This window comes from Chenopodium quinoa, unplaced genomic scaffold (assembly GCF_001683475.1).
Source record: "Chenopodium quinoa cultivar QQ74 unplaced genomic scaffold, ASM168347v1, whole genome shotgun sequence".
NCBI lineage: Eukaryota > Viridiplantae > Streptophyta > Magnoliopsida > Caryophyllales > Amaranthaceae > Chenopodium > Chenopodium quinoa.
The window spans coordinates 7,038,775-7,052,252 of NW_018742418.1; the positions used below are offsets into that span (position 1 = coordinate 7,038,775).

Here is a 13,478-nt window from a genome sequence, read left to right on the forward strand (position 1 = left end):
TTCTAATTTCCACTTGTTCTTTTTCTTATTTCTCTGTTGAAGTGTTGTTGCAATTTATCTATAAAAACTCTAATCTGAATATACAATTTGTAGAGCTCTACATATCTTGTCATTGCAATAGTTTCTTATGCGACACCTCATGGTTAATAATCTTGTAACTCACAGTCATTGCCTTTAGTGGAGCATGCATATTCAAGTTTAAGTTGCCTTATAATTCTGCCTGTTCATTACTTTTAGTTTATTGTCGATATGTGATGTACTTTATCAACAAATTGTAGACGACACAAGAAAATCATGAGAATGCACTTATTCCCTATATCTAATTATTTCTTAACATCTGATTTTGAATAATTATAGAGTTTGGGAAATTCCCATGACTGGTCTGTACAAAATATCTTTACATCTTTGAATGCTTGGGTGGGTTGCCCTTTACCCACATCTATGCTATTTCAATTTGTATGATATTTGAGAAGGCAGAGAAGGGGTTTGGGAGCTTTTACCTAGACCAATAAACATATTATGGTGTTTTGGAATTGTACATATTTATGGTGACCAAAGAGGCATTGTGGGACTGTAACCTATTTGTTGTGGAACAGATGATACAAGTACCAAACATTATTTTTCTGTCATGGTCTCTTCTTAACAAGTTTGAAGTGTATCAAGATTTGGTGGAAATTACAGGTAGTTCAGGTTGTGTAGGAAGATTGCACAAAGAGCCAAAGGCCTGAGTACTTAAGCTCATTGATAAAAAGAACTGTTGTGATATCTGGCTCTGGCATGAACTTTGACAGTTCAGGAAGTTTGCAATGATCCTAAGACCATACGGGTGTAATCAAACAGTCAAGTTCATTAACCAAGCATTGTACTGTAAGATCTAACCCTATGGGATTTACAACATTTTATAACATTAACAAAAACGTGTTACTTAGACTTTGTCTTGTGACAGAGGTCTTTCACATAGATTAATTAGACTTCCATTTTTTTCCATATTTAATATAAGTTCAAAAGGTCTTGTTTATGTAATTTTAAGCAAAATCAAATGAATCAAACATAACCATATACTCCCTCCGTTTTTTTATAGGCTAGAGATGAAATTGCGCGAAGTTATAGGTGGTTTAATAAAATAAGATGTTAGTGGGGTAGATAAAGTTATTATTTTATTGAAAAGTAAAGTGGTGTGAGAGGGAGTGGGGACCATTAGAAGAGTGAGAAGTGATAAAGTAAGAAAGCATGAGGACATTAGTGGGTAGAGATATATTATTAAGGGGGCGCTTGGATTGGAAGTATTAAATTAAAGGGTAATAAAAGTCAAACCAAGCAAAATTAAAGTAAACATAGGAGAGGGGGAGCTAGTGATAATGTAATTGCAAGAAGATTTATATAGTGATGGTGTGGTGATAGGTGAAGAAAGAGAACTATTACCCTTATTTTGGCGGTAATAGGTTACACTAGGGGGAGGGTGGGTAACCTATTAGACCATCTTCATTGGTGAGATTCAACTTTGAGTATTGAAATTCAAAATGAGTTGTTATTGAAATATCCAACCCATTTCTCAATTTAGCAACTCATGTGAAGTCTAATTTCCCAATGGTGAGACTCTCTAAAGTGTACTAATGTCACTTTCAATTTATGGCCCACCAAATCCACATTTTAAGTTTTTCAAAAAAAATAAAAAATAAAACTTAAATAAATTACAAAATATATTATAATATTGATAAGGGGCCCACACTTTTTGTCAAATGAGACTCAAAGTTGGGTATCTAAACTTAGCAACTTTCTTTTAGAGTTGCTAAGTTTGGATAAATATACTCTCTCTCTCCTAAAAAAAACTCCTACAAAAAACTCCCTCAAATCTCACCATTGGAGATGGTCTTACCCTCATTTTGAGGGTAATGATTCCTCCACCCCTCTCTTTTCCTTATGTCACTACAACCTTAATTCATTTATAAATATCTTGTCTCCCTACAATAATACCTCTAATCAACTATAATTTACCTAGTTTGACTTTTATTACCCCCATTTCAAGCGCCTCCTAAAATTGTAAGATATTATCAAAAATGAAACTCTAACTTATAAAAAAAAAACGGACGAAAATAATAACTCTAACTTATAAAAAAAACGGAGGGAGAATGAAGTAACATAAAACTTTGGGTTACCTCGTTGTGCTAAGGCTAAAAAGTCCATTGTGAAGGAAGTAGTGAAGTCAAATAAGAAATTACACATTTTGATTTTGGGAGAAACCCAGAAATTGAACAAAAAATGGTGCAGCAACTCCTATCTTCTTCTTCTTCAAACTTCTCCATTGGAGCTCAGTTTCAAAACCATGGACCAACTTCTCTCCCTTACCTTTCTCTCTCCTCTCATAACTCCATTATCACTAATACTGCCCAATTCAAGCTTCCCAGAAATTGGGTATCCCATGTTTCCTCATCAAAGCTCTCACTTTCTGTAAAATGTCGTCAGTCTTCAGAATACTTTGATAAGTCTCCTCCTAGATTTTCTCCCTCTTACTCACCAAATCCTTCAACCACTTCTTCAGGTAAAATTCTAATCTGGGTAGTTTTCTAATTGTGTTTTTGGATTCTTAATGAATGTTTAACTGTTTTCCTGAGGAAGTATTGGTTGAAATTTGGGTATTTAACGGTAATTTGAAATGGTTATTCTTCCAATTTGTCTCTGAATTCGTTAATTTTTCTGGGTTTGTGTTCTATAGTTGCATGTTTGCTTCGTTTAATCGTTTGTTTGCTTCAATTGGTTGGAATTTGAGTAGTTTACTTGGTATCTGATTTTTCTTGAGGTAGTGATTATTGCTTTGTTGTTCAGTTATGCTAAATTTTGATTAATAGTCTTGTAAATAAGTTGGTAATTGAACACATTATAGATTTAATTTTGTATTGTAGTAATTGGGGTTTTGATGTTGAATTATAGGTTTTCCACCTAAGGTTTTTGTGGGGCATTCCATATATAAAGGGAAAGCTGCGCTTACCGTGGAGCCGAAAGCTCCAGAGTTTGTGCCGTTGGATGTATGCTACGCCATGGACTTTTGGTTCTTCTCATTGTTGTATTGTTCTATTTATTCAATTACAGAATTTTATTGCAAAACTCAAGTGTTTTAGTTATAGTCAGGCGCATTTAAAGTTTCGAGGGAGGGTTACGTGCTGCTTCAATTTGCTCCTGCTGCTGGTGTTCGTCAGTATGATTGGAGCAGAAAGCAGGTGAGATGAGAGTATGAGACTATGACATTTTTTCATCTACGAGTACTAATTATATCTAGGGCTCATATTATTTGGCAACTCAATCGGATGGCCGATAAGAGTATGCTTTGTGGACCATCATATGCAAGGGGTTTATATAAAATTTCCTAGTGGCTTCTAGAATTTGAATGTTTGATATCACCATATGTAACAAAATGTTTGAGAACTCCTATTCTAATGAACTTATGAGCTTTAATGCAAAGGCCTATTAAAAATTAACGATATTTTGTTTTTATATAATGTATATGGTCTTTTTTGTTTGTCAAGTTGATGCATTTCTATATACTGAAAAGCATTGCACTTCCAGGTATTCTCTCTTTCAGTGACTGAAATTGGAAGTCTAGTGAGCCTTGGTGCAAAGGAGTCTTGTGAATTTTTTCATGACCCAAACAAAGGAAAAAGGTACTACTAGTATATTTTGTAAAGGATGCTAAATCTTTATCATATATATTAATGCTGAATTTGTTTATAATTTTGAAAATTGTAAAGTGATGTTAGAGAGAGAACAGTTTGGATATGGATGTTTACCTCACAGCGTCTTGACCATTAATCCCCCTGTTTCCTTTTTATTGATTTGTCTTTCGGCTGCCTGCCAATCTGACATTCAGCACATATATGAAATGTGTAACCTTATTGTGTTGCTTAAATTTTCTTATCAATGCAGCTTCTAGTTGTTGCTTCAAACAATTAAATTCTAGTTCTACAGATTGACTAGTTCTGGATTAGTTCTATATGTAGTATCTGACACAAGTTACTGATCTCCTACTAAAGAAACAATATTAAGTGAAAGATTCAAGCTTAAGTATTGGACTATAAACTATCTTCCTTTAACTGAGTTCAATTACACAATAGAGTCCACCATGCTAACATCTTCCCTATAAAGTGGAATAATACATATCTCTTCCTAATCTAGTGATTTGTGAACTCTACTTTTACATTGCCTGCTCTTCTGTTTGCCTTCTTACCTATGTCCTAGGCAACTCCTAGCTGATTCATAGTTGCTAAATTATCGTAAATATGAATTACTAGCTGCAATACTCATTTGTTGAGTATCTGTCACATGTCATAGAAAATTGAACACCCATCTTATCCTGCCTTTTGAGGCCGATTATCCTGTTAGGTATACTAATGATAGACTCCAATGCCAGCTTATTAATACGCCTTTCTTAAAGAAAGGCTCCATGGACTTTAGAATGTTGAAGGAGTCTCTAATGAGCACTTTTTTCAGTTTTAGGTTACACTGGACAAGCAAACAAATGTCTCTCGAATTGCTCTTCTTTTTTTATTGTGATTCGAACTATTTTAAAGTCAGTGCTTTGGCATCATGGATTAACGAAACTATCCTCTATTACTCTGTGCAATTGTTGGGATGATGCTCAAAAAGCCTCTTCGAATTATTGGAGTAGGCTGCATATATATATGATCCCCCTTACCTTGTGTAGGGTTGTTTGTATTCGTATAACTGCAGTAGAGTGACTAATTTGGTGTGGGATCTGGTTTTTTCTTTTTTAAATTTATTTTTATTTATTTATCTTTTGGAAAGATTTGAATGATATGTTGTGCTATATAAGGTGTGTAGAACTGGTTATGATTTGAACATATGTATGCAGAAATGAAGCATCAATGCGTGAATACTTTAAGACCATGTCTTGATACTTGTTTAGGGGACCTTTAGAAAAACCTGAGCTGTAGCTACACAAGCTAGAGAGACATGTGAAAAGGAAATGCTTATCTCACTGAATGTTTGATGTTGCTCTTGTGGTAATTTTTAAAGTGGAAATGTTGGGACAACCCTGTAGCTTTTGTGTAGCACTACTGTAGAGGTTATGTATCATCAATAAATAATTATCAGTAATTACAGAAGAGCTTTACTTCAAGATTGTTTTTGAGGACAATTATTTATGGGGTCTAGAGGTAGAGTAGACGTTTGGTAGCATGTTGCAGTCGAATACTTTAGTATAAATCACATTTGATAGGTGACATCCCATATATGTTGCATTCGAGCCACTTGTGACAAACTAAATCACTGCAGCCACGTAATTCTAAACTTTTAATTTATTACTTCTCAATTCTAAATTGATTTTATTATTCACTCCAAACAGACGTTGATAAAGATTGATGAAATTCAATCTATATCTTATACTTCTAATTTTCAAAACAAATGAGTGGGTTACTGAATCATATTTAGGTTGACCATTTTTAGTGCTTGTGGTTAGTAGAATATGCTGCTGACTTTGGAGCCTTCCTTTTCTGTTGTTTGGGTTGGGATGTGCCAATGTGGCATCATTAAGGGGAAAGACAAGGTGAATACTTCCATATCCATTTTTATTTATTATTTAAAGAAGGGTATAGCTCCATGACTTCCTCTCCTGTCCTTTAATCCCATCAATTTCCTGATCTTTTCTGACCTTGTCAGTTGGGTTATTGAACTATCAGCTTTTTTGCTCAAATACTGAATAACCTGAAACCCTTAACACAATATGGTGCTGTTCCCATATGCTTGTTAAGCAGTTATAATGCTATGTAATATGTAATTATGTATACAAAGTCAACTCCTTCCAGCTTTATATGTGCTAGCTAACTTGCTTGGATGATGATTTTATTTATTTTTGTCCTTTTTTTTGTGGTGTGTGTTGGGGGGGTGTTTATTGTGCTAAAGTAAGAACTTCATGTGCAAGTGCCAGCAGCCACCATTTGATTATCAAGTTTCTTATGTTTACAAGTTCTCATGTTTATGAATGATCCATAGTGTACTTGAAATATTTTTCCTTTTTAAAATGCAGTGATGAAGGCAAAGTAAGGAAAGTATTAAAAGTAGAGCCCCTTCCAGATGGCTCTGGCTACTTTTTTAATCTAAGTAATCTCCTTCTCCTGAACTCTCTGCTATAGTGAATGCTTTGTGCTTTATATTACTCTATCTGTTTGCTGTGATTCATTGCTCTGCTTCATCTATTTCTTTGATCTCTACTTGACATGGGGATGGCCTGAAAGTGAAAGAGAACATTTTTTTAGTTGTTTACTAATCCGTCTCTCTGAAAATGATAGTAATGTATACCATTTTGGATTATCCTGAAAAACTATCACAATTCCAAAATAGAAACACAATATGGCTATGGATCCCAACATGCTACTACTTCAATATAGAATGACAAAGTATTTGTTAGATTCAAGGAGCTAAACTACTAGGCTACTTAGCTATTGGCATTGTCAATTTGTTGTGTGAAGGCCTACTTTACTCATGAAATCAGCTGTAAAATTTGAAATTATTAGCTAGAACATACGCACACTTTATCCTGCACTGCTAGAGGTCCTTCAATTCAAGGAAACTTTTCTTTTATTGATTTAACAACGTAATTTATGTGAATGGATTTCCAAAGAACTAAAGCTGTTCTATTTATTACAATATACATTCATTACTAACTAGAAAAGAAACAAGAAAGTAAACTTATTACAATCTATTAGGTGAATATCTAGTAACAGAATGTAATGATGTCGCAGACATGACAGTGGTTGTAACTAACTGTAATCGTTCTTACTGCTGCCTTTTGTGTGTCTTACCTTGGATAGCATCTGGGATGAGTGCTGGGTAGACTAGCAGTTTGGCCCTGGATCTTCTTGGGTCTGAGCATCCACTCCAATACATACAAGGTATGGCTAGAGATCAGATCAGTGAGCTAAAAGTAAGCAGAGAAAAATAAAAACAGAGGGTTAGAGAGAGAAATTGTGCAGAAATGAACAGAAGGAAGAAGATAATGTTGTATAGACAGGAAGGAGAGTAACAATATTTATTTGAGAGGCTCACACATTCCCTTTTAACGCATCCACTCCAATACATACAAGGTCTGCCTTTCACTCTCTTCTCCCTTTTTATTACAAATAACTGATATCTGACATTTTTCTCACTACCTTTCTTCATCCTGCCCTAGAAATCCCACCCTGATGTGCTAATCTCCAAAAGATGATTGCAGAATTTAGACTGAATTTTCCTCAACTGCCCTTCCTTTTTTCGCATAGGTGACGCACAGTAGCAAACATCAGCTGCTTCAGGTGGTAGTATAGCAATGGTAAAGTTATTTTAGATCATGGACGAATGCAAGTCCTCCAATTTAATTGTTTCAAGGTTATGTATGGTTCACTTCTAGAAGGTCTAGACTCCAGCTTGGCACACCAGTGTGGAAATTCAGTTCATTATTTGAATCTTGCTATTTATGTTAAAAAGAGGGGAAGAAAACTATCATCTAAGTGAAATCTGTTAGTGTACTTGTCCCTTTGAAATACTTCAGTCCAGTAATGCATGCTATGCTAATTTAAAAAACTTTTGCTGTGATTAACACCTTAACTGCTAAAGCTATCTTTAATTGTATCCAGTTTCTGTAGATTACTAATATACCTGTCTTTTTTTTCAAAGTTTATTTATTTATTTATTTTATTTATTAAAATTAGTGTCTCAGATCCTTTGAGGTCGCTTGTGACTTTGTATTTGTGACACAAATCTTCTCTCCTCTTGTCTGGACTATTTTTTTTGGTGTTTAGAGAGCCACAAGGGCGGGGATGAGAATAGATCCAAGGATCTCCTGGGACTGGGACTAGGATGTCTGGACTATTTTTACATATTGGTTTTCATTGTCTCTTTGATCTTTTGAGCCTATGTTGCCGAACCAAAATACCTTCATTCTCTTTCATTTCTGTTAAATCCATATGCTACAATTTTGGTATTTGGAATTTTTTTTTGCATGCCATGTCATATTGTGAGTTTGGATGGAAAGGAATTGACCATGAGTGAATGTTTTAAGTATCTTGGGTCGATAATCCAGAAAAATGTGACGTTGATCAAGACGTGGCCCATAGGATTAAGTCGGGGTGGCTTAAATGGAGAGCGGCCACGGGAGTGTTATGTGACTGAAGCATTCCCTTATAGTTGAAGGGAAAATTCTACAAGACTGCCATAAGACCAGTGTTGCTCTATGGTACAGAATGCTGGTCTTCTAAGAAGGAGCACATTAAAAAGATGGAGGTTACAATAATGCGCATGTTAAGGTGGATGTGCGGGAACACTCTAAGAGATAGAATCAGAAATGAAGTTATTCGCAAGAAAGTACGTGTGGCTGGCATTGCAGACAAACTAAGGGAAAATCGCCTGCGTTGGTTTGGGCATGTAAGACGGAGACCCGAGGGTGTACCGGTTCAAAGAGTAGAAGAGTGGGACCATGGAGGGGTTAAACAAGGGAGAGGGAGACTGAAAATGACTTGGTTAGAAGGAGTTGGAAAGGATATGAAGTATATGGATTTGCATGAGGATGAAACATTGTATCGTAAGGGATGGAGGAAGAAGATTTTTGTGGATGACTACACGGAATAATTAATTTTGGTTCATGTAACCGACTCCATTTATGGGATTAAGGCTTTGATTGATTGATTGATGTCATGTCATATTGTGTTGCTTTTAATCTGACAATTTTCATGTCTACTTCTGAAGTATTATTTTAAGCATGTCGTGAATTCCGGGGTTGTAATTAGCTTCTTGTTATAAGCACAGTGTGCAGTTAGGATACATTTTTTTGAAGGAAATTATGGCAGTCTGTTTTGTAATTCATGTTTTCCAATCTTGAAATTTGTTTCCTAGATTGTTCATGCCCTGTTATTGGAGGTTGCCCATTCCCGTGGCATACGACACAAAATTTGTGTTTTGCTTCACCATGGTAGACTTAAAATTAAGGGGGCATTTGGTTTTCAAAGTGGTATGGGTTTGGAATTAGGAATGAAATTAGGGTGGTATGGAGTTGAAACTTGATTCATGATGCCATGTGTTTGGTTTTGTTTGGAAATGAACAATTTTCTTTTATTTGTTACCTAAAGCTATGGATGAGTCATATTCACCTCCCCTCATAGAATTCATAAACAAACACTTTCTAAACCCATACCTCATACAAAAATTATGTGAACCAAACACCCTCTAATAGAGAAGTGTTTTTAATAGCTCTATTCATGGTTACTCGTATATAATAGTTATTTTTTATTTTTTTTTAAAAAGTTTTTGATGGCTTGTCTGTAATCTGTGTCATTCCTAATTCTGTTCTGATATTATTTAGGTGTTCAAAACAAGCTTTTGAACTTGGACGAGAATGTGTATATACCCATCTCTAAAGCAGAGTTTGCAGTTCTTGTAACGGCATTCAATGTAAGATACAATATCTCAATGTTCTTTTCTGATCCTTTCATCTCATCTCAAGCATCTGCAGTATTCAGATGCTTTGCCCTCCTAGCTTATGAACTATGTGATGTATTCACTGATCTGATTTATTAACCCATTATTACTTAATGTGCAGTTTGTCTTGCCATACCTTTTAGGTTGGAATGTCTTTGCCGATAACATAAAACCAGACGACAGCAACCGCATCAACAGCTCAAACACAAGAACGGGGGATTATGAATGGAATAGATAGTTTTCTTCATGTTTGAAGGAAAACTAAGTGGTGTATTTAAAAAAGGTTCTCTTTGCTGATGTTATTTGAAGTAAGGTTTTAGGTTTTCAGGCTTCATTCACATTTGTTCCTTGCTCATTATTAGGGACTAGGAAGTTTTGTGGAGGAGATTAAACATTGACGATTAATTAAAATGGTTAGAGAAAGATTAGTACTCTTCGATTTTTTGTTTGCCTAATCCATCATTCATCTTAGTGTTTCGCTACAAGAAAATCCAAATTTATTTCCTCGATCGATCGACAATAGAATTTAGACAGTTGAATTTGAGTTTACAATAAAAAATCTTGATGTGTTGGAATGTTTATTGGGGAGACTATGACATCAATTTGACGTTTGACTGCTCATCAACTTGTATGAGGTATTTTTTTTTTTTTTTGGCATTTGTTAACTGTAGTCTGTAGGCTGTAATGGAACGTATTGCCCTGCCCAAAACAATTAGATTTGGCTTTTCATTAGTTTTATAGTCGATGTGACTATATATCAATGGAGCTTTGTCAAGAACGATGCAAAAACATCTAAAATTATTGAGGAGCAGTTTAGAAGTGATGCTATTAGTTTAGATGTGTTTAGTATTTGTATGGAAAATTTACATCTGTTAAGGGATGATTGTAAGTGCCGAATGATTATTATTATATATTGAAATCACCCCTTTCTATACCATTCAAAAAAAATATTCGTTTTTTTTATGAAATATTGTGTGGATATACATTATTCTCCTTCTATCATTCTGGAATATTCTAGTTCTAGGGTTTATTGTTATCTAAGCAAACCCTTGTTATATTATATATATATATATATATATATATATATATATATATATATATATATATATATATATATATATATATATATATATATATATATATATATATATACTCTATGGAATAAGATAGAATGATTTATTCTCTTGTATCTCTCTTTATTTCTCTTTCATATTTAACACGTTATCAGCACCATCGCCGACTAATACGCAGACATATGAAGGAATTCAGTTATATTAAGATTAGCAACTTTACGATTTTCTCTACCGGAAAAGGGACCTATATTCCTTTTTCTCTTTCTCGTAATTAAATTATGAATTTTAAAGCCTTAATTATAAATATTATTGCCGCATATTTAGTTGATTTTCGTCCGATTGTTATTGTTCCTGGTGATATATACTCCATAATTGAGTTCCTCAACTTAAAGATACCATTTAATTTTATTTATTTTTTTTCTTTAAGGTGTAATCTTATATTTGAATACAATATGCTTTGATGGATTATATTTGATGCATAAATAATAGTAGTTCACCGTAAGTTGTCATTGAATTGTTTATCGTAGTACTACTACTTGAGTAATTGTGTTGAGGTAAACTTTATTTTTGTTTTACTCGTTTCCAATTTCATCCTAATATTCTGACCTGCCTATGTATCTGATATGATTGCTTAAATTTTATTATGCCTTGTTTGCTATGCATGTGGCTTTGTATTGGAATATCTAAAAATAAAAAAATAAAAAAATAAAAAAAATTGATATTTGAAAGTACACATTAAGAGGACTGTAACAAGATCCCACGTGACTGTTATTTCTTATCTATAAATCACAAAAGGCTTGTTAAAGTTACATTGTGAATAGTGTCAAAAATTAAAAGGTGTCATTAAATTAGAAGTAGAGGAAGTATATTATAGAGCAAATATGCTTCTATATCTAGCTATATCTAGAGGATAGGTAGTTGTGTACTCTCTCTCTCGATAATCAACTATAGGTTCATTATATATTTTTATTTATAAGACATATAACGGAGAGGATACATGTCTTCAGCCTTACCCTCAGTTTACAAATTATAATGTCGACAGTAAAAGGAATTTGTTTCGAAAATAAATTGTTGTGTGTGTTGACCGTGTCATCCACATGCATGTGTTAGTGCGTAGACTACCTTCGTTTCTCCGACTCTTGCAACCTTACATCACATGTGTTAATCCTTATATCACTTGCCAAATATTACGTGTTTTTTCTTGTCTATGCGTTCATATTTAGTTGGTACAACAATAATACTAATTATAAATCATTCGAACTCAACTAATGCACCACAAAATGATATGTGTACATTAACTTCTTTTAAATCCTAATTTTTAATATTGTTTTTATATTATTGAATCATGTCAAACCTTGTAAAACTCAAATTTGCTGCTCTTGATATTACTAGAAACAACTATTTATCTTGGGTATTAAATGCTGAAATACATTTAGATGCAAAAGGACTTGGTGATACTATCAAAGAAAATAATAAAGCAACAAACCAAGACAAGGCTAAGCTATGATATTATTTCGCCATCACCTTTATAAAGGCCTTAAGACTAAGTATTTGACTATTAAAGACTCACAAGTCATTTGGAGTAATCTAAAGGAGATGTATGACCACCATATTACTGTGATATTTAACACGTTTAAGATTGCATGAAACCTGTTTAACCTTCTCGTTACTTGTTATTTAAATGCTATCGACATAACTTGTTTAATGCTCATACATTCATTTGGTTTGATTTTATAAATGAGATGAGAGTCTATACATATGAGCACGTTTAATATTTGTTACATATGAGCAAGACTATTATTATAATTAGTTTATTCTCTCCTTAACGCCATGAGAAAGAATATATGAAAGGCTAGACATTGAATAATATTCTAGACGACACCGAACCCTGGGTGGATGTGAGTTGGTAAATCATAAATTACTAGATTTACTCACTCCTTGAAGCAAATGAGAAATTGGGATTGAAAGGATAACAAACATGTTTGCATGACGTTTTCTTAATTATGATTGATTAAATAAGAAGTGCAAAAACAAGATGTGCGGACATGAAGTTCCCTAGATTTATAAAGAGTACTCACACACGTAGATTTAAAGTTTCTTGAACTTGTAAAGCCCAAAACCCTTAAGAATAATACAAAAGTTTAGAAAAGTAGACTGAGTATTAATGATTCATAGATTACTAGATTCTTGATTAAGATGATACATGCACGTTTTCGTGATGAATATAATTCATGCAAAATTATACAATCTACAAAGTAAACATGATTGCACAATATTTATTTGAGCAAGAGATAGATGGCATTGTGGAAAACTTGTAAAAATATATTTATTATTCCCATTCTTATAGAGATTATATAATTGGGCAAGAGTTACGGGTTAGAGTTTATAAGGATAATTTTATTATGCTTGATACATGCATTGCTAAAAGAATTTATGCCTTAAAGGTGAAAGAGATTTAAAGGTTGTTGGATTCATTTCATGCCCCACATGCAAGGATTAGGGGGAGATTGTATTTATTTTATTATTTTATGTAATCCTTGCACATAAATAACAAAATATATTGATGGTCAGTTTGGTACATACCTTAACTTAAATATTAACATTTTATTTAATAAAAGTTGCCACATGTTATTTAATATATTTCAAAATGATACCAATGAAGATGGATATGAATAGATGTCAATAATGTCATTAGCTATATACCAATTGTAAATGCTCTAATAAAATTGATGTCCCAAAAAGACAACATTAGTTGCTAATGAACCCAAAGCACGCCTGAAGCACGATAGCCGTAGCCGAGCCAAATAGATTCCAAAGATAGAATATTCAAACAGGAAAAGAGCAATTATTGACAATAGCAAATTTGAGGAAGTGATTTATTTTGATAAACCTTTATAAGAGATTGTATTTAGTAAAATGGATATGTACCATGATTATATAGAGTAC

The 13,478-nt window shown here is 33.5% G+C and overlaps 1 protein-coding gene across 1 annotated transcript; it reads left to right on the forward strand.

Annotated features, from left to right (window-relative positions):
* The first annotated feature begins 2,152 nt into the window (after positions 1 to 2,152).
* LOC110712079 (single-stranded DNA-binding protein WHY1, chloroplastic-like) lies at positions 2,153 to 10,080 on the forward strand. The gene is made up of 7 exons (XM_021890501.1): positions 2,153 to 2,539; positions 2,929 to 3,023; positions 3,123 to 3,215; positions 3,562 to 3,656; positions 6,038 to 6,111; positions 9,344 to 9,432; positions 9,581 to 10,080. The coding sequence occupies exons 1-7, from the start codon at positions 2,260 to 2,262 to the stop codon at positions 9,695 to 9,697; spliced, it is 843 nt and encodes a 280-aa protein (XP_021746193.1). The 5' UTR covers positions 2,153 to 2,259; the 3' UTR covers positions 9,698 to 10,080.
* The last annotated feature ends 3,398 nt before the right edge of the window (positions 10,081 to 13,478 follow it).